This window comes from Salvelinus sp. IW2-2015, linkage group LG20 (assembly GCF_002910315.2).
Source record: "Salvelinus sp. IW2-2015 linkage group LG20, ASM291031v2, whole genome shotgun sequence".
NCBI classification, from domain to species: Eukaryota; Metazoa; Chordata; class Actinopteri; order Salmoniformes; family Salmonidae; genus Salvelinus; species Salvelinus sp. IW2-2015.
Window position 1 is genome coordinate 15212830 of NC_036860.1, and position 21837 is coordinate 15234666.

A 21837-nucleotide genomic window follows, 5' to 3' on the forward strand; every position below is an offset into this window, starting at 1 on the left:
CTCCAAAGTTTCCGGACATTTAATCCTAATAAAAAATTCCCTGTCTTTGGGATCCAGTTATGATCACCACTTTATTTTAAGAACCGTGAAATGTCAGAATAATAGTAGAGAGAATGATTTATTTTCAGCTTTATTTCTTTCATCCACATTCCAAGTGGGTCAGAAGTTTACATACCTCAATTAGTATTTGGTAGGCATTGCCTTTAAATTGTTTAACTTGGTCTAAACGTTTCGGTAGCATTCTACAAGCTTCCCACAATAAGTTGGGTGATTTTTGCCCATTCCTCCTGACAGAGCTGATGTAATGAGTCAGGTTTGTAGGCCTCCTTGCTCGCACACACTTTTTTCCAGTTCTGCCCAAATTGTCTATAGGATTGAGGTCAAGGCTTTGTGATGGCGACTCCAAATACCTTGACTTTGTTGTCCTTAAGCCATTTTGCACAACTTTGGAAGTATGCTTGGTGTCATTGTCCATTTGGAAGACCCATTTGCGACAAGCTTTAACTTCCTGACTGATGTTTTGAGAATGTTGCTTCAATATGCCACATAATTTTCCTACCTCATGACACCATCTATTTTGTGAAGTGCACCAGTCCCTCCGGCAGCAAAGCACTCCCACAACATGATGCTGCCACCCCCGCTGCTCCACGGTTGGGATGGTGTTCTTTGGCTTGCAAGCCTCCCCCTTTTTCCTCCAAACACAACGATCGTCATTATGGCCAAACAGTTATATTTTTATTTCATCAGACCAGAGGACATTTCTCCAAAAATTACGATCTTTGTCCTCATGTGCATTTGCAAACCGTAGTCTGGTTTTTTTTATGGCGGTTTTGGAGCAGTGGCTTCTTCCTTGCTGAGCGGCCTTTCAGGTTATGTCGATATAGGACTTGTTTACTTGTGGATATAGATACTTTTGTACCTGTTTCCTCCAGCATCTTAACAAGGTCCTTTGCTGTTGTTCTGAGATTGATTTGCACTTTTCGCACCAAAGTTCGTTCATCTCTAGGAGACAGAACGCGTCTCCTTCCTGAGCGGTATGACGGCTGTCATGTTTTGTCATTTATTTTCATGTCTTGTCCCTGTGCTTCCCTCTGCTGGTCTTATTAGGTTCTTTCCCTCTTTCTCTCTCTCTCTCTCCTCCTCCCTCTCTCCCTCTCCCGCTCTCTCTCTCTATCGTTCCGTTCCTGCTCCCAGCTGTTTCTCATTCCTCTACAGACCTCATTTCCTCTTTCACACCTGTCCCCTATTTTGCCCTCTGATTAGAGTCCCTATTTCTCCCTCTGTTTTCCGCTCCTGTCCTTGTCGGATTCTTGTTTGATGTTTGCTGTCCTGCGTCCTTGTTCCCGCCTGTCGTGTTTTTGCCTGGAATAAAGACTCTGTTTTCTTTAAGTCGCTTTTGGGTCCGCATTAATCAGCCATAACAGAAGAATCCGACCAAGAATGGACCCAGCGACCTACGGATTCTCGCAACACTGCCGTCGAGTCCAGGAGCAATGTCGCAGACCACGAGCAGGAATTGTTTGCTGCTCGTCATGCCGTTGAAACCCTGGCCCGTCAGGTCTCCGATCTCTCTGGACAGTTTCAGAGTCTTCGTCTCGTGCCACCAGATTACTTCCTGGTCTCCAAGTCTCCGGAACCTAGGGTTAATAACCCACCTTTGTTACTCTGGAGCCCCCACTGAGTGTCGCTCCTTTCTCACCCAGTGTGGATATTGTGTTCTCTCTCCAGCCCAACACGTACTCAAGAGAGAGAGCTCGGATCGCTTACGTCATATCACTCCTTACTGGTCGGGCTCGGGAACGGCTGCGTGGTCCCATGGTGTCTATACTTGCGTACTATTGTGTGTACAGATGAACGTTGTACCTTCAGGCATTTGGAAAATGCTCCCAAGGATGAACCAAACGTGTGGAGGTCTACAATTATTCTTCTGAGGCCTTGGCTGATTTCTTTTGATTCTCCCATGATGTCAAGCAAAGAGGCACTGAGTTTGAAGGTAGGCCTTGAAATACATCCACAGGTACACCTCCAATTGACTCAAATGATGTCAATTAGCCTATCAGAAGCTTCTAATGCCATGACATAATTTTCTGGAATTTTCCAAGCTGTTGAAAGGCACAGTCAACTTAGTGTATGTAAACTTCTGACCCACTGGAATTGTGATTAAGTGAAATAATCTGTCTGTAAACAATTGTTGGAAAAATTACTTGTGTCATGCACAAAGTAGATGTCCTAACCGACTTGCCAAAACTATAGTTTGTTAACAAGAAATTTGTGAAGTGGTTGAAAAACAAGTTTTAATGACTCCAGCCTAAGTGTATGCAAACTTCCGACTTCAACTGCATGCAACAGTGTCTTCAGAAAGTATCACACCCCTTGACTTTTTCTACATTTGCCTATTGTTCTTTTCGAAGCTCTTCAAGCTCTGTCAAATTGGTTGTTGATCATTGCTAGACAACCATTTTCAGGTATTGCCATATATTTTTGCAGTATTACTTTAGTGCCTTGTTGCAAACAGGAATAGAATATGTTTTTGAATTTTTTTATTCTGTATACTGTAGGCTTCCTTCTTTTTACTCTGTCAATTAGGTTACTATTGTGGAGTAACTACAATGTTGTTGATCCATCCTCAGTTTTCTCCCATCACAGCCATTAAACTTTGGAGCTGTTTTAAAGTCACCATTGACTTCCATTGCCTCAGCTACCGGGTATGCCTCAGCTAGCTCGTCAGGCTTCCATGCCTCGGCTGGCTCGACAGGTTCTCAAGCCTCGGTTGGCTCGTCGGGCTCCCATGCCTCAGCCGGCTCGTCGGGCTCCCATGCCTCAGCCGGCTCGTCGGGCTCCCATGCCTCAGCCGGCTCGTCGGGCTCCCATGCCTCAGCRGGCTCGTCGGGCTCCCATGCCTCAGCTGGCTCGTCGGGCTTCCATGCCTCGGCTGGCTCGACAGGTTCTCAAGCCTCGGTTGGCTCGTCGGGCTCCCATGCCTCAGCCGGCTCGTCGGGCTCCCATGCCTCAGCCGGCTCGTCGGGCTCCCATGCCTCAGCCGGCTCGTCGGGCTCCCATGCCTCAGCTGGCTCGTCGGGCTTCCATGCCTCGACAGGTTCCCGCGCCTCAGCTGGTTCGACTGGTTCCCGCGCTTCAGCTGGCTCTACTGGTTCCCGAGCCTCAGCTGGCTCTACAGGTTCCCGAGCCTCAGCAGAAGCGATTGGCCCGCTCCTGGTCCCTCAGGACCATCCCTCTGGCCGGCGTCCTGCGGCTGGAGCCGCACGTCAGGGATGGGGTCCTCCTCTCTGGCGCTATTGTCGCCAGTTTACTCATTATTACGCACACCTGTCACCATCAATATGCACACCTGTGCCTCATGAGACTTAGCTGGACTCATCATCTTCATGATTACCTCCCCTATATCCGTCACTCCCTTTGGTTATTTTCTCAGGCGTTATTGACTCTGTTTCATGTRTGTATGCTTTTCGTGTTTCTTGTTTTGTACTATGTTCTATTTATTATTACATTTGCACTCCCTGTACTTGTTTCCCGACTCCCAGTGTACACGTTACAACTGCCCTTCTTTGCAAGGATTTGGAAAACCTCCCTTGTCTTTGTGGTTGAATCTGTATTTGAAATTCACTGCTCGACTGAGGAATTTCGGAAATTTACATACACCTTAGCCAAATACATTTAAACTCAGTTTTTCCCAATTCCGGACATTTAATCCTAATAAAAATTCCCTGTCTTTGGTCAGTTATGACCAAAGACCAAAGACTTCTAAACAAACCCTCAAATCAGCGAGCTAACTTGGAATGAATTAAATAGTGCAGTCAAATTTAACATGGTAAATTCATAAGCTCGAATAAGAATTATATAGAAAGGGCTATTTTTTGGTTTCAATGTAGATGTGGATTATAATATACAACATTTCCATATAAACAAATAGTTCTATAAAAGTGTAACATAGGATTGAAATAAATGTCATCCTCCTTCTTCCCTGACTTTTTCTAAATAGGTGTATTTACATTGCTCAGTTGTGAGAATTTTTAAATCGGGGTTACATTTCTAATCGCTTTGTCTATAATTAGATACATGCAGCTACTCTTCTGTCATTATGTGTTGCTTTAGAAGACCAAATAAACACTTGCTCAACAGAATGCATGCTTCAATCTAGTTGACATCCGTATAGTTTCTTGTCATTTCTGCTTCTTTCACGTACAATCAGCACCTTCACACTCGGTCGCTAATCGCGCATTCACATTCTCTCAAGATGCTGAAAGAAAGAAATAATTTCTCCACTCCTGTTCCCAGGTCAAATTGGTATATAATTTCACCCCAAAACGTGGTTTTGGAACACTTAAAATGTAAAAACATGGTTTTGGATGTTGTAAGAGGATGTTGTAAGTGTTTTACCAGTTGTCAGGACGTCACAATGGTCCCAGGTGTTCTTACACCATCCCACACCATTTTAAGTAAAGTAATGAAATGGTGTGGTGGTTTTAAAGTTAGTGGTACACTGTTCAGCTAAAGTATGACCCCACCTGGCATTTGAACACATAACCTTTGGATTTGAGATGCACTGATCTTTCTGCAGCGCCACAAAGTCTAACATTCCTATACATATTCATGACCTATAATACATCTCTGCACTTAGCAAAATAGTTCCATCTGTGCTGCMATTTTAGTTATCAGTTTATCTGACTATTCTCTCATCATTGATTCCATTGACATATTTCAGTAATTTGAGGGTTTTCTGTATAGTTGTCTAATGTTGGTGAGGCATATTATTCTGTTTTAATGTTACTCCTGAATAACTAGGATAAATATAATAGTTTTAATAGTTTATTTTAAGAATAGGAATACAGGTGTAGGAATACAGGTGAATTCAGTTATTAACACAGGTGTGGTGGCGTAGCAGAAAGATCGGAATGCCGTGAACCAAGAGTTAGAGTGTTCAAATCCCAGGTGAGGACAAGTTCAATCATTTCTGTATAAAAAAAACATACACAATGTAAGCTAAAKGCACTAAAGTCACTGTGAGAATCATAATGACAAATTTTTGTTTTCACGTGAAATCTCACATGTGAAGTGTTCCAAAACCACATGATTTCACATGTGAGGGTGTACAGCAAGAAATGGTTAATTCTGCAGGAATTAATATTATATGTGGTGGATCGACTAACTTTTTCCCAAAAGRATTTGGCGATTGACATGTAGGCCTACATAGAGCGCGGACAGTTAGGCCCTAAAGCTCAGGCTTATGCAGAAATGGCAGATACACATAATGAAAGAAAACCTCAGTGTAGCCTATAGATATAAATGGCACAAGAATTGTACATTTATGGATTTTTTATGCATTGTTTTCTCTTTATTCAACCCGCCCGCAACCCACCCAAATTTCAAGTAGCCTAATGGGGGCGAGTTATGACAACTCAGCTCATCCACTCAGCCAGGCAAACACAAACAGTGTTACACGGAACCCAAACCGGCTGCGCGCGTGCGCCATCGTGCATAAATGTATTTTGTCCCCCCCACACCAAACGCAATCACGACACGCAGGTTAAAATATCAAAACAAACTCTGAATGAATTATATTAATTTTGGGACAGGTTGAAAAACATGAAACATTTATGGCAATTTAGGCTAGCTAATTTGTCCTTTTTAGCTAGCTTGCTGTTGCTAGCTAATTTGTCCTGGGATATAAACATTTAGTTTTTATTTTACCTGAAAGGTCCTCTACTCCGCCAATTAATCCACACATAAAAGGTCAACCGAATAATTTCTAGTCATCTCTCCTCCTTCCAGGCTTTTCTTCTCTTGACTTTATATTGCCATTGGTAACTTTCATAAATTAGGTGCATTACCACCACTGACTTTGTTCGTCTTTCAGTCACCAATGTGGGTATAACCAATGAGGAGATGGCAAATGGGTACCTGCTTCTATAAACCAATGAGGAGATAGGAGAGGCAGGACTTGCAGCGCGATCTGCATCAGAAATAGAACTGACTTCTATTTTAGCCCTTGGCAACGCAGACGCTCGTTGGCGCGCGCGAGCAGTGTGAGCGCAATAATTGAATAACATAGATTTCTAAATTTATTTTGCGACGCGAGCGGTGTAGTCAACCTGTTATTGTTTTTCACACTTTACATTAGTGTGACAAAGGATACATACAGGGCATTCGGAAAGTATTCAGACCCCTTCACTTTGTCCAAGGGGTCTGTTTTGTTACGTTACAGCCTCATTCTAAAATTGATTAAATAAAACATTTTCCTCATCAATCTACACAAAATACCCCATAATGACAAAGCGAAAATTTGTGAATTTTTGAACATTTCAAAAATAAAGAAAAAACTGAAATCTCACATCGATAGGGTTCACTTAAGGACATTCAGAGACTTGTCCCGAAGCCACCCCTGCGTTGTCTTGGCTGTGTGCTTAGGGTCGTTGTCCTGTTGGAAGGTGAACCTTTGCCCCAGTCTGAGGTCCTGAGCAGGTTTTCATCAAGGATCTCTCTGGGCTTTGCTCCGTTCATCTTTCCCTCGATCCTGACTAGACTCCCAGTCCCTGCCGCTGAAAAACATCCCCACAGCATGATGCTGCTGCCACCACCATGCTTCACCGTAGGGATGGTGTCAGGTTTCCTCCAGATGTGACGCTTGGCATTCAGGCCAAAGAGTTCAATCTTGGTTCATATGACCAGACAATCTTGTTTCATGGTCTGAGAGTCCTTTAGGTGCCTTTTGGCAAACTCCAAGCCGGCTGTCATGTGCCTTTTACTGAGGAGTGGTTTCCATCTGGCCACACTACCATAAACGCTTGATTGATTGAGTGCTGCAGAAATGTTGTCCTTCTTGAAGGTTCTCCCATCTCCACAGAGGTCACCCCCCTGACCAAGCCCCTTCTCTCCCCGATTGCTCAGTTTGGCCGGGCGGCCAGCTCTAGGAAAAGTCTTGGTGGTTCAAACTACCATTTAAGAATGAGGGAGGACATTTTTTGGTACCCTTCCCCAGATCTGTGCCGACGCAACCCTGTCTCGGAGCTCTACGGACAATTCCTTCGACCTCATGGCTTGGTTTCTGCTCTGACATGCACTGTCAACTGTGGGACCTTATATAGACAGTTGTGTGCCTTTCAAAATCATGTCCAAACATTTGAATTTACCACAGGTGGACTCCAATCAAGTTGTAGAAACATCTCAAAGATGATCAATGGAAACAAGATGCACCTGAGCTCAATTTCGAGTCTCATAGCAAAGCGTCTGAATACTTATGTAAATAAGGTATATGTTTGTCATATTTAATACATTTGCAAAAAAATATATTTATGTTTTCGCTTTGTCATTATGGGGTATTGTGTGTAGACTTGATGAGGATTTTTTATTWAAAAAAAAAAWACATTTTAGAATAAGGCTGTAARGTAACAATGTGGAAAAAGTCAAGGGGTCTGAACACTTTCCGAATACGCTGTATGCCTCATCACAAATCTCGGAGATCTATGGACAGTTCCTTGGACTTCATGGTATAGTTTCTGCTCTGACATGCACTGTCAACTGTGGGACCTTATATACTGTAGAGAGGTAAGTTTGTTTATAAATCATGTCCAAACAATTTAATTGGCCACAGGTGGACTCCAATCAAGTTGTAGTGACATCTCAAGGATGATCAAAGGAAATTGGATGCACCTGAGCTCAATTTGGAGTGTCCTAGAAAAGGGTTGTGAATACTTATGTAAATGTAGATATTTCTGTGTTTCAATTGCAATAAACTTGCAASAATTTCTAAAAATATGTTTTTATTTAAACTAAAGGTATTTTGGTTTCGGTGCATAAAACAGTACATAGCCTATCAATGTGTAGGCCTACTGTGTAATAAAATTGATAATTGTGTATTAACAACATAAATATGTGTTTGCAGTGCATACAACCATGCCAACAGCCAACTGAAGATCAGGGACAAGGAGCTGGACAACAGGTCCCGTTGGTTCCCAAGAAAGCAGTGAGTTTTTCTAGATTCATGGAATGTGTTTGTGTATGTAGAATTTGTGTGGAAAAGTCACATGTGATTGTTTAGTTTGAGCAAGCTAATTTATCTACTGTTTCTAGGCCACTGTAATGAGTGGGGGTTTAAACAAGTTCCCCGGCCAGCACACTAAAATCACAATGTTTCCATTTCTATAGTCATGTTACAAAGAACGTTTTTTAATTGAAGCGACCAAATGTCGGCCTTTAACCATCCGAATATTTTATACAATATTCTGCCCATATTTCTATGGAATGTTTTAGGTAGGCTATACATAGGCTACTGTTAAATGCATTTTTGCTTTTCTTGGAATAGAAACACCATAATATGAATCAATTTAATCAAGCTACTGTTAGAAATAAATGGTAAATAATAAAGGCCAGTATCAACTTCTTTTCATAAAGAAAAGGGAATACATCATCTCAAACTGCAGCGGTCAAATGATTTGTGCAGAGAAGCAAGCACCAACAAGCTGGAGAATGGAATATTTTTGATTGGCAAATTGCATATTATTACAAACCTTGACATCAACAAAATCATAACATCTGGTCTGCATGTGACTGAACGAGTTACATTTGTACAGTAGGAAGTATTCGTTGCTTTTCTTGCCCGGGTATAGTCATTGCCATTGTACTGTATGTAGCCTACTCCTGCCCAGTTCTTAATTCACAATTTGAAGATTATAATATTTGATAGCCTAATAATAATAATAATAATATAAAATACAATTCAATTTAAATTATGAAGTGTATTCACAATTGCATGGCATGATGACCTCTGCTCAGCTTCAAATGCCCTGATTAGTAACTGGAGTATATTTGCTCAAACATGCCCTCTGGTGGTTTGGACAAGCATTAACGGCAAGCACTGTAACGCACCATAACAAACCATACCGTGAAGCAACTTTTGATTGAAGAACCACCGAGGGTAGAAAACATAAGGAACAAAGACTGAACAGGTGAAAGCTGACCAGGTTAATCCCTTATTGATGTCACCTACACTTCAGTCAGTGTAGATGAAGGGGAAGAGACAGGTTAAAGAAGGATGTTTAAGCCTTGAGACAATTGAGACATGTATTGTGCCATTCAGAGGAAAGACAAAATATGTAAATGCCTTTGAACGGGGTATGGTAGTAGGTGCCAGTTGCACCGGTTTGAGTGTGTCAAGAACTGCAACGCTGCTGGGTTTTTCATGCTCAACAGTTTCCCGTGTTTATCAAGAATGGTCCACCACCCAAAGGACATCCAGCCAAATTGACACAACTGTGGGAAGCATTTGAGTCAACATGGGCCAGCATGCCTGTGGTAATCTTTTGACACCTTGTAGAGTCCATGCCCCGACAAATTGAGGCTATTTTGAGGGCAAAAGGGGCTCAACTCAATATTAGGAATTTGTTCCTAATGTTTTGTACACTCAGTGTATGTCTGTATGCAACCTTACCTCTGAGAATGGGCGGAGGACGTGTGGGTTTTATCAAGTTACTCTGAGAGAGAGCGTCCACCATCCAGGAGAGGGCACTAGAACAATATTCCAACTTGGAACAAGAGAGAGGGGATGGGGGTGAGAAGGAGAGAGAAGTTATTTTCCCTAACCCCTAAATCTAAAACTATACCTAACCCTAACCTTAATTCTAACCCTAAACCTTACCCCTAAGCCTAAAATAGTATTTCTCCTCGTGGGGACCGGCAAAATGTCCACACTTGTCCGAATTTTCCTTGTTTTACTATCCTTGTGAGGACTTCTGGTACCCACAAGGAAAGTTAAACCAAAACGGATGGTGACCGGGGATTCGACCGAGGTGGCGGACCTAGATGCACAGGCGTCATGGGGTAAGGACTCAATAGCTCCGCTCCTCAACACACACAAAGCCACCCCCCCCATTAAGGACCACTGAAACTTCAGACCACTGAAACTCGTTGCCACTGGGCATATAAGTCTGTGTGTGTGTATGCGTGTGCGTGTGTGTGTGTATGCTGTGACCAGTGGCAGCGGCCCAGGCTGACACTGACCTTGGTCTCTAGCATTCTCAGCCTGCGGTCGTGGTCCTGGATCTTTACCATCTGCTTTAGGACACTGTTCACCCTTCAACACAGGACCACAAGACAGGTTAGAGGTCAATTCAGGAATTGAACTGAAGTCCTATTCATGAAAAGATAACTGAATTGAACCAATCCCTAACACAGGAGGACCAATGTCTTTGGTGCAATTTTCAGAAGAATGTGGTACATTTTCACAACACTTAGTACAAAACTCAAAACAGATAATCAAAAAGGCATTCGTTTCAAAACTAAGCACATTTTCAATGGCTAAGTACACTCAAAATCATAGTCACTTTTTCACCAAACTTAGTCAGTGTTTCATCTAAAAAATACACATTGCAATACATGTTCATATAAAGTCATTGCTGGCCTTCTAGGCAGAGTTGCAAAGAAAAAGCTATATCTCAGACTGGCCAATAAAAATAAAAGACACAGACACTGGACAGAGGAACTCTGACTAGAAGGCCAGCATCCCGGAGTTGCCTCTTCACTGTTTATGTTGAGACTGGTGTTTTGCGGGTACTATTTAATGAAGCTGCCAGTTGAGGACTTGTGAGGCGTCTATTTCTCAAACTAGACACTCTAATGTGCTTGTCCTCTTGCTCAGCTGTGCACCGGGGCCTCCCACTCCCCTTTCTATTGTGGTTAGAGCCAGTTTGCGCTGTTCTGTGAAGGGAGTAGTACACAGCGTTGTACGAGATCTTCAGTTTCTTGGCAATATCTCGCATGGAATAGCCTTCATTTCTCAGAACAAGAATAGGCTGACGAGTTTCAGAAGAAAGTTCTTTGTTTCTGGCAATTTTGAGCCTGTAATCGAACCCACAAATGCTGATGCTCCAGATACAAGAAGGCCAGTTTTATTGCTTCTTTAATCTGGGACAACAGTTTTCAGCTGTGCTAACATAATTGCAAAAGGGTTTTCTAATGATCAATTAGCCTTTTAAAATGATAAACTTGGATTAGCTAACACAACGTGCCATTGTAACACAGGAGTGACGGTTGCTGATAATGGGCCTCTGTATTCCTACATTCCATAACAAATATGCCGTTTCAAGCTACAATGGTCATTAACAATGTCTCCACTGTATTTCTGATCAATTTGATGACAGAAAATGTGCTTTTCTTTAAAAAACAAGGACATTTCTAAGTGACCCCAAACTTTGAAACGGTAGTGTATGTATGGAAATAAATTAGTGATATATTATGAATTATTTGCCTGTATAGATTAATTTACTTTTTTGGAGGACTTTTTTTGTCAACAATGTGGCCTCATTAACCTATTAACCTGGGTACAGTGGCCAGGAAAAAAAAACTTCCTCCCCATTTCCTTTGCAACTTTGAAGCTTACAGCAGATTTTGCTGCTGCTGAACCAACCTGCTAAAGCAAGACAGAATGAGAGCGATGAGCTAAGCATCCCACCACAGCAGTTTGTTTTTCGGAGGGGGTTGGGGGGCCTCATGTGGAGCATGGGGGGGGCCTCAAGCGGATAAATTCTTATTTTTTAAAGATTACGAGGCCTCTTGTTGATGTGAGGCCTGAGGCAATTGCCTCTTCTGCCTAATGGTAAGTCTGTCACTGAAAGTGACAACAGTTAAAGTCCACACATTTTTGTATGTGTCCCCAGTGGGAATCAAACCCACTGTGGTACTCTGATGTAGCTATACGTAGCAAGCCATGCTCTTACTAACTGAGTCATACAGAACCACTACAATACATAAGTACGACACAATACTGTAAATACAATACATGATTACAATACAGGTGGAGGAGGAGGGTGTATGATTGCCATCCCCATGATGAAGCCGTGGATGAGGCATCAATCCAGATCTATGTCAGGCTTGGATTCGCCATGCCAAACGTTTTTACCCCGGGTGCATGAACAATGAGAACAATTACTGTGATGTCAATAAGAACCTATGGCCACATGCTCAAGACAGGCTTGATGCAAACTAGTGCCTGGTTAATGTTGTTTCTTTCATTCATTTAATTACAGTACACCTACAGGGTAATTATATATGAACAACACATACATTTTTTTGTATCAATGATTGTGAAATATGTCTTTGATGATCACACCTTTGACCACACATGGGATAGAAATTATGGAAATTCAGTTTTGATGTGTAGTGCAAGTGTATTGCGTAATGTGAGAACAGTATAATGTACTGTAATTTACAGTACTGAAACATACTACATTCAAAAGGCAATTTTGAAACATTGGATAAACTGGTTAGATATCATTATGTTGTGTTTTGATGGTTAAATCAATATTCTCATGGAATATCACAGTTAACTTATATTTTGGATCAATGGTTGTGTGGTGAAAGATCTCTCCAAACAAAATTAATGCACAAATAAAGGTTTTAAATATAAGACTTGCTGCATTACAAGTGTTACCAGTTTGGAGAGTTGTACTAAGAGTTTTGAAAATTCACCAAATACTTTTGAAAATAGCACTAAAGCAAAACGAACTAAAGCTGTTAAATCTGACGTTTAGTATATGACATAAATAAGTGACTGAGGGGGAGAGGTGGAGAGATGTCTCACTTGACGGAGGTGCGTTTAAGTCTCTCTGAGTCTTTCTCTCTCTCTCGTTTGTTCTGGGCAGACAGTATATTCTCCTTCTGGATGGCCTCCCACATGTTCAGTTTACTGGCCTGCCTACCATAGATCTCCAGAACTGAAGGAGAGATAGAGGAGAGGAAAAGAGGGGGATTTGGAAGAAGAGAACATTTCAAAAAAAATATTCAGCTATTCAGATGAAATTTTGGACGACAACGGGAGTGGACTTCTAAAATGCTAGTAATTTAGCAATATACAACTGTGAGCATTTTCATTTCACAATACATCACATCTCTAGTGGCTCTCCTCCCCTCCGTCTCCATCTCTTCTCACCAAAGTGTTTGATCTTGACGGAGGGGATCCTGCGGATGCGCCTCTTGATGAAGAGGTGGAGGTGGGAGATGATGATGAAGGGTGGCGCAAGGCAGGGTCTGGAATGGTACTCCAAGATAAGCTTGTAGCGCTGAAACTTCCAGTAGGTGTCGCTGTGCTCCTGCACTTTTGAGAACGTATGACTGCAGTGACGAGAGAGAGAGCCAGCCACAGTGAAATGTTACCAGCCAGAATATCAGCGAATACATTGCATTCGGAAAACATTCTGACCCCTTGACTTCTTCCACATTTTCTTACATTACAGCTTTAATGCAAAATAGATTTTTTTTAAATGTCCTCAATCTACACACAATAACCCATAATGACAAAGCAAAAACTGTTTTTTTAGAAGAAAAAAAAAGATTAAAAACTGAAATCTCACATTTACATAATTATTCAGACCCTTAACTCAGTACTTTGTTGAAGCACCTTGGTAGCGATTAAAGCCTTGAGTCTTCTTGCATATGACGCTACAAGCTTGGCAGACCTGTATTTGGGGAGTTTCTCCCATTCTTCTCTGCAGATCCTCTCAAGCTCTGTCAGGTTGGACGGGGAGTGTTACTGCACAACTATTTTCAGGTCTCTCCAGAGATGTTTGATCGGGTTCAAGTCCGGGCCACTCAAGGACTTTCAGAGAATTGTCCCGAAYCCACTCCTGCGTAGTCTTGGCTGTGTGCTTAGGGTCGTTGTCCTGTTGGAAGGTGAACCTTTGCCCCAGTTTCAGGTCCTGATCGCCTGGAGCAGGTTTTAATCAAGGATCTCTCTACTTTGCTCCGTTCATCTTTCCCGCGATCCTGACTGGTCTCCCAGTCCCTGCCACTGAAAAACATCCCCAAAACATGATGCTGCCACCACCATGCTTCACCGTAGGGATGGTGCCAGGTTTCCTCCAGATGTGACGCTTGGCATTCAGGCCAAAGAGTTCAATCTTAGTTTCATCAGACCAGAGAATCTTGTTTCTCATGGTCTGAGAGTCTTTAGGTGCCTTTTGACAAACTCCAAGCGGGCTGTCGTACCTTTTACTGAGGAGTGGTTTCCGTCTGACCACTCTACCATAAAGSCCTGATTGGTAGAGTGCTGCAGAGATGGTTGTCCATCTGGAAGGTTCTCCCATCTCCACAGAGGAACTCTAGAGTGCTGTCAGAGTGACCATCTGATTCTTGTTCAACTCCCTGACCAAGGCCCTTCTCCCCTGATTGCTCAGTTTGGCCTGGTGGCCAGTTCTCGGAAGATTCTTGGTGGTTTCAAACTTCTTCCATTTAAGAATGAGGGAGGCCACTGTGTTCAATGCTGAAGAACATTGTTGGTAACCTTCCCTTGATCTGTGCCTCCACACAATCCTATCTTGGAGCTCTACAGACAATTCCTTCAACCTCATGGCTTGGTTTTTGCTTTGGCATGCACTGTCCACTGTGGGACCTTATATGGACAGGTGTGTGCCTTCAAAATCATGTCCAATCAATTGAATTGACTACAGGTGGACTGCAATCAAGTTGTAGAAACATCAAGGATAATCAATGGAAACTGGATGCAGCTGAGTTTAATTTCAAGTCTAATAGCAAAGGGTCTGAATACTTATGTAAATAAGYTATGTGTTTTATTTTTTATACATTTGCAAACATTTCTAAAAACCTCTTTTCGCTTTGTCATTATTGGGTATTGTGTGTAGATTGCGGACTCTTTTTAAAATATTTAATCCATTTTAGAATAAGGCTGTAATGTAAGAAAATGTTGAAAAAGTCAAGGGGTCGGAATACTTTCCAAAGGCACTGTGTATTGGTTTTATTATATTTTTGGGTTATTGACGTTTTGGGCACAAATAAAAGCAGAGTCAGAAAAACATTTGGCATTTTGATAACACGCAATGATAGTGTCAAATAAGACACTTAAAAATTCAATCAAGTTGATTGAATTAAATTAAATCGAATTAGCTATAATTTATCACATCAGATCAGTGGTTCTGAGACAATAAACAACACTAGTCAAGACACAGTGAGGAACTAGATAAGAGGAAATCAGCCCACGGATTAGAGGGGCCTATTGAATAAGTGATGATCTGTCGAGGGGAACACAAAGAGAGTGAAACAGGGATATGGAGGGGGGTGCTAGATGGGAAAGAGGGACAGAAAGTGAAACCGGGACAGAGAGTGAGTAAAAGAGAGACAGAGAGAAAAAGAAGAACAGAGGGTGAAAGAAGGACAGAGAGGGTGAAAGKGGGACAGAGCGAGAAGGTACGTTACCTGAACATGGCGATGAGCAGATTGACCAGGAGGATGTTGGTGACCAACAGGTAGATGACCAGTAGGATGACCACCAGCCAGTTGGCGTAGGTACTCATGCAGGGCTCTGCCCCCGCCCCGATCAGGGTTGCGTTATTGGTGCACTGTATCCCCTCCTCCAGTTTATCAGCTACGGACAGTGAGACAGGGAGAAAAGGGGGGATGGAGGGAGAGAAGGGGGGGGGTGTAGAGAGAGAAGGGGGGAGAGAGTGAGGATTCGAAATATACTGAACAAAAATATAAACTTAACATGCAACAATTTCAATGATTTTACTGAGTTACAGTTCATATAAGGAAATCAGTCAATTGAAATGAATTCATTAGGCCCTAATCTATGGATTTCAGATGACTGGGCAGGGGCGCAGTCATGAGTGGGCCTCGGGCAGCATAGGCCCACCAATTTTGGAGACTGGCCAACCCACTAGGGAGCAAGGCCCAGCCAATCAAAGTGAGCCACAAAATGGCTTTATTACAGACAGAAATACCCCTCCGTTTCATCAGCTGTCTGGGTGGCTGGTCTCAGACGATRCCGCAGGTGAAGAAGCCAGATGTGGAGGTCCTGGGGTGGTGTAGTTACATGTGGTCTGCGGTTGTGAGGCCGGTTGGACGTAATGCCAAATTCTCTAAAAAGACGTTGGAGGCGGCTTATGGTAGATAAATTAACATTTAATTCTCTGGCAGCACTGGTAGACATTCCTGCAGTCAGCATGCCAATTGCACACTCCCTCAAAACTTGAGACATCGGTGGCATTGTGTGGTGTGACAAAACTGCACATTTCAGAGTGGCCTTTAATTGTCCCCATCACAAGGTGCACCTGTGTAATGATCATGCTGTTTAAAACCTCTTTGATTATTTACGTTTTAAAATACCTAAAGTAGGATTAGGAAAGTTGATTGAAATGTTTGGACAAAGTTTACAGTTAATTTATTAGATATTTTGGAACAGGTGTTTTTCTGAATCAAACGCGCCAAATAAATGGAAATTTTGGAGATATAACGACGGATTTAATCGAACAAAAGGACCATTTGTGATGTTTATGGGACATATTGGAGTGCCAACAGAAGAAGCTCTTCAAAGGTAAGGCATGGATTATATCGTTATTTCTGAGTTTTGTGTCGCGCCTGGCGGGTTGAAATATGATTGTCATGTGTTTGTTTGATGGGGGGCTGTCCTCAGATAATCGCATGGTTTGCTTTCGCCGTAAAGCCTTTTTGAAATCTGACACGGTGGCTGGATTAACAAGAAGTAAAGCTTTAATTTGGTGTATTGCACTTGTGATTGTATGAAAGTTAAATATTTCTAATAATTTATTTTGAATTTCGCGCTCTGCAATTTCACCGGATGTTGTCGAAACTTTCCGTAGGCGGGACCCCCAGGCGTAACAGGTTAATCAGCTTCTTGATATGCTACACCTGTTAGGTGGATGGATTATCTTGGCAAAGGAGAAATGCTCACTAACAGGGATGTAAACAAATTGTGGAAAAAAATTTAACATTTCGGGGATCATTTAATTCAGCTCATGAAACATGGGACCAATATTTTACATGTTGTGTTTATATTTTTGTTCAGTATAGATGGCATAAACCAGAGGGAGGGATGTGAAGAGAAAATTCAACATTTGAAATGGATAGGCAAAGAGGGTAGATTGGCCAGTGGTTGGGGTAAGAGATTAGGAGGGGATACAAAAGGAAGAGGGGTGAAAGAACAGAGAGAGACAGTTATATACTATTGTTGTAGGTTTCAAGTACACACACAGACACCTTCACATGAAAAAACACATTCGTACACAAACATTGACGCACCATCCATTTCGTGTATGGGGATCTGTCCAAATATGTGTAGGTATGGCCTGTAGAATACTCTGCGAAAGATCCAATTGGGACGGGGGTCATAGGAGTAGAGCAGCGCCTGATTGGCTACGCCGTAGGCCATGAGCCAAACCGCCAGGAAGAAGAGGAAGAAGAAGATGTCCTTCATCTACCAATCAGGAAGAGGAACAGAGGATTAGGAAAAGTATTGGTAACATTGAAATAACACTAAAGGACGTTTTCACAGACCTAAATGATGTCGACTCATAGACTTTAATACACTCTCCTTTTAAAATACTTCAAAAGGAGTAGATATCGTCAGTCGTTAGCTTACCTTACCACACAACACGAGTGTGTTTATACACACAGTGGACAAAACATTATGAACACCTGCTCTTTCCATGACATACACTGACCAGGTGAAAGCTATGATCCCTTATTGATGTCACCTGTTAAATCCACTTCAATCAGTGTAGATGAAGGGGAGGAGGCAGGTTAAAGAAGGATATTTCAGCCTTGAGGGTGCAACTCGATATTAGGCAGGTATTCTTAATGTTTTGTACACTCAGTATAGCCAGCATTTGAAATGTTTACACAGTCTTCATCACAAGATCATGTTTCAGTCGACAAAGACCTTCATCATCATCACAAATACTTAAAAGAATCACTTACCATGTTGCCGACAATGATGATCTTTGGTCCCAGCTGTTTGTGGATGGCGAAGATGTGGATGAGACGAAGGGTAAACACCATGTAGTCCACAGCAAACACAGCACGGCCAAACTCATAGGACCAAGGGAACATTCTAGAACACACAACAAACACCTGGTTATAGTCACAGGGTCACACACTCACAAAGATAGACATACACACACTCATATACAGTCAGTGGCCCATTTATTAGGTACACAAAAATGGATCACTCCTACAGACAGCAAGTCACATGGCCGTGGCTTGCTATATAAAGCAGGCAGACAGGCATTGAGGCATTCAGTTACTGTTCGATTGAACATTAGAATGGGGAAAACGAGTGACCTAAGCGTCTATGAGCTGGGCARGACTGCCGGTGCCAGGCACGCRGGATCCAGTATKTCAGAAACGGCCGGCCTCRTGGGCTTTTCACTGTTTACTGAGAATGGTGCGACAAACAAAAAAAATCCAGTCAGCCGCAGTCCTGTGAGCGACAACAGCTCATTGATGAGAGAGATCGAAGGAGAATCGTGCAAGCTAGCAGGTAGGCCACAAACAGACAAATAACGGGGCAGAACAACAGTGGTGTGCATAATGGCATCTCGGAATGCACAACTCGTTGATACTTGTCACAAAGGGACTATTACAGCAGACGACCACACCGCGTTTCACTCCTATCAGCTGAAAACAAGAAGAAACGGCTCTAGTGGGCACACAATCACCAACACTGGACAATTGAGGAGTGGAAAAACATTGCCTGAACTGACAAATCCTGGTTCCTGTTGCGTCTTGCTGATGGCAGAGTCAGGATTTGGAGTAAGCAGCATTAGTTCATGGCCCCATCTTGCCTGGTGTCAACGGTACAGGCTGGTGGCGGCGGTATACTGGTGTGGCGAATGTTTTTCTGGCACACGTTACATCCCTTGATGCCAACTGAGCAATGATTGAACGCCATGCCCCGAATAATTCAGGTTGTCTAAGGCAAAAGGGGGTGTGACCCAATACTAGATGGGTGTAACCTAATAAACTGGCCACTGAGTGTACAGTCCATATACATCAACACACAGACACATATACACATATAAATATGAAATATACACACCTGCAGCACATGCCCAGGGCAAAGAGTGAGATAGCCAAGATGTCACACTTATTCCACATGTCCTGGATGTAGAGACTCATCCTCTGATATATAGTGTTGCTGCCCACAAAGAACGTCTGCGAGAGAGGATGGTCATTAATATGAATTTATATGTTCTTACCTGTCAATTGTGTGTGTGTGTGTGTGTGTGTGTGTGTGTGTGTGTGTGTGTGTGTTGTGTGTGTTGGTTGTGTGTGTGTGTTGTGTTGTGTGTGTGTTGGTGTGTGTGTGTGTGTGTTCGTATGATGCGTCCTACCTGTCGAATCTCCTCACAGACCATGGTGAAGACCCAGAAGTAGAGAACAAACTCTAAGGTGGACGGGCCGTGAGGGGCGGGGGCTTGAAGTCCACCAATAGGATGTAAGCAAACAGGGAGAGAACAGGAAGTACATCAGCACGTTGCCCAGGAACGAGTGACGGGCGCAAACCAGAACTCCCTCCAGCGCAGCAGTATGAAGGGCCTCTTGGGATTGGAGGCACCTTTCAGTTTGGCCCTTAAAGCAGCATATCCTCAGCATCCTCTTCCCTGTGAGGAAAATAATGAGAATAATTACTGTGTGTGGGTGTGTGTGTGTGTGTGTGTGTGTGTGTGTGTGTGTGTGTGTGTGTGTGCATGTTTACGTTTGCATGATGTCGGCGAGAGAAAACACAGTGGCATCTCCTCCATCCAGACTGTCTGTGTTCCGACCATGAGTCACCTCCTCCGACTTCCCCTCCTCCTCCTGTTCCCTGAAAGAGAGAGAGAGAGAGAGACCTGACCGACTGACAGACAGAGGCGCAGAGTGAGGAAACTTTCCTTCATCACCATCTTCTCTGTATCCTTCCAATTTCTCTAACATTCCACATATTGAAAATTGGATTGATACAAGAGAAGATTGGCTGATAGTGAAAAAGCAGAAATTTAGAATGATACTATCGTACCGAGTGAAGAAAATAAGCAGCGCATCACGTATTGGACATTTTCCCGAATCAACTTTTTTCCCTTCAGCGCCGGTCAATCTTTTCCGTATTATTCCAATTATTTCTATGTACGCACTACATAAGGAACATAAGGAAAGCTTAATGGATTGGAAATTGTCAGACAGACACAGGTAGCCACTAACCTGAAAGTGATGAGGTTGGTGTAGATGAGGGGGGGTAAGAAGAAAGCGAGGACCAGTTTCCAGACCTTCGTGCTCCTCTCCATGTCTCCCCACCATATCTGAGACAGCAGAGACTGCCAGAGGAAGAGGTAGAAGCAGAGTTAAGGCTCTGCAAACTAGGTTCAGTTTCCTCTTAGCAGAACTTGGCTAGGCAAAGCGAACGTCTGTGCTTCACATACTGCCTTAAAAGACCTTCGCTTGAAAAATTTGAAAAAATAGGCAATATTACTGTTTGTCCCTCTTGAGACGCCATAGCAACAGCATTGCCACTTCCTAAAATACAGTTCCTCTCAGATAAATCAAGAAATCTGTCATTAAGAACCCGATAGTTACTCTGACAGAGCTCTAGAGTTCCTCTGTAGAGATGGGAGAACCTTCAAGAAGGGCAACCATCTCTGCAGCACTCCACCAATTAGGCCTTTATGGTAGAGTGGCCAGACGGAAACCACTCCTCAGTAAAAGGCACATGACAGCCCACTTGGAGTTTGCCAAAAGGCACCTAAATGACTCTCAGACCATGAGAAACGAGATTCTCTTGCAAGGTGATGTAACATTCCTATTGGAATCCAGCCAATGTGGGGATAGCCAATATCTGGCATTTTTAATCACCCGCAACCTGTATTCAGAATGACTGCAAAGGTAAGGAAGACTAAGCTATGAGACAACCTAAAGCATCTAAATTGGAACAACCAATTTCAGTAATGGGTGCAATAAGTRCAAGTAACATATGGTATTAATTTAGAAAATGTAATTTATATTTCAGTAGCATAAGATTAATTAATTACTCAATAAATCAATGTACAAGCACAAACATACACTACCGTTCAAAAGTCTGGGGTCACTTAGAAATGTCCTTGAAGAGGCGACTCCAGGATGCTGGCCTTCTAGGCAGAGTTCCTCTGTCCAGTGTCTGTGTTCTTTGCCCATCTTAATATTTAATTTTTATTGGCCAGTCTGAGATATGGCTTTTTCTTTGCAACTCTGCCTTGAAGGCCAGCATCCCGGAGTCACCTCTTCACTGTTGACGTTGAGACTGGTGTTTTGCGGGTACTATTTAATGAAGCTGCCAGTTGAGGACTTGTGAAGCGTTTATTTCTAAAACTATACACTCTAATGCACTTGTCCTCTTGCTGAGTTGTGCACCTGGGCCTCCCACTCCTCTTTCTAATGTGGTTAGAGCCAGCTTGCTCTGTTCTGTGAAGGGAGTAGTACACAGCGTTGTACCATATCTTCAGTTTCTTGGCAATTTCTCGCAAGAAATAGCCTTCATTTCTCAGAACAAGAATAGACTGACGAGTTTCAGAAGTTCTTTGTTTCTAGCCATTATGAGCCTGTAATCAAACCCACAAATGATGATGCTCCAGATACTCAACTAGTCTAAAGAAGGCCAGTTTTATTGCTTCTTTAATTAGCAGTTTTCAGCTGTGCTAACATAATTGCAAAAGGGTTTTCTAATGATCAATTAGCCTTTTAAAATTATAAACTTGGATTAGGTAACACAACGTGTCATTGGAACACAGGAGTGATGGTTGCTGATAATGGGCCTCTGTACACCTATGTAGATATTACATAAAAAATCTGCCGTTTCCAGCTACAATAGTCATTTACAACATTAACAATGTCTACACTGTATTTCTGATCAATTTGATGTTATTTTAATGGGCCCAAAATTGTATTTCCTTTCAAAAACAAGGACATTTCTAAGTGACCCCAAACTTTTGAACGGTAGTCTACATATTGAAACAAACAATTCTAAAAATCAACCTGCACAGAGGATGCTGGGAAATGTGATAATGA

At 42.6% G+C, this 21837-nt stretch overlaps 1 protein-coding gene across 1 annotated transcript in view; it reads right to left on the reverse strand.

Annotated features, from left to right (window-relative positions):
* Positions 1-21837, reverse strand: part of trpm4a (transient receptor potential cation channel, subfamily M, member 4a) — a 64261-nt gene that overhangs the window by 5954 nt on the left and 36470 nt on the right. The window contains 15 exon segments of the mRNA XM_070449811.1: positions 9446-9539; positions 10015-10087; positions 12593-12725; positions 12941-13122; positions 15220-15388; positions 17062-17236; positions 17740-17872; positions 18860-18975; positions 19155-19237; positions 19240-19275; positions 19278-19310; positions 19313-19402; positions 19405-19424; positions 19520-19627; positions 20002-20114. Of these exon segments, the coding sequence (XP_070305912.1) occupies positions 9446-9539; positions 10015-10087; positions 12593-12725; positions 12941-13122; positions 15220-15388; positions 17062-17236; positions 17740-17872; positions 18860-18975; positions 19155-19237; positions 19240-19275; positions 19278-19310; positions 19313-19402; positions 19405-19424; positions 19520-19627; positions 20002-20114 (1558 nt within the window).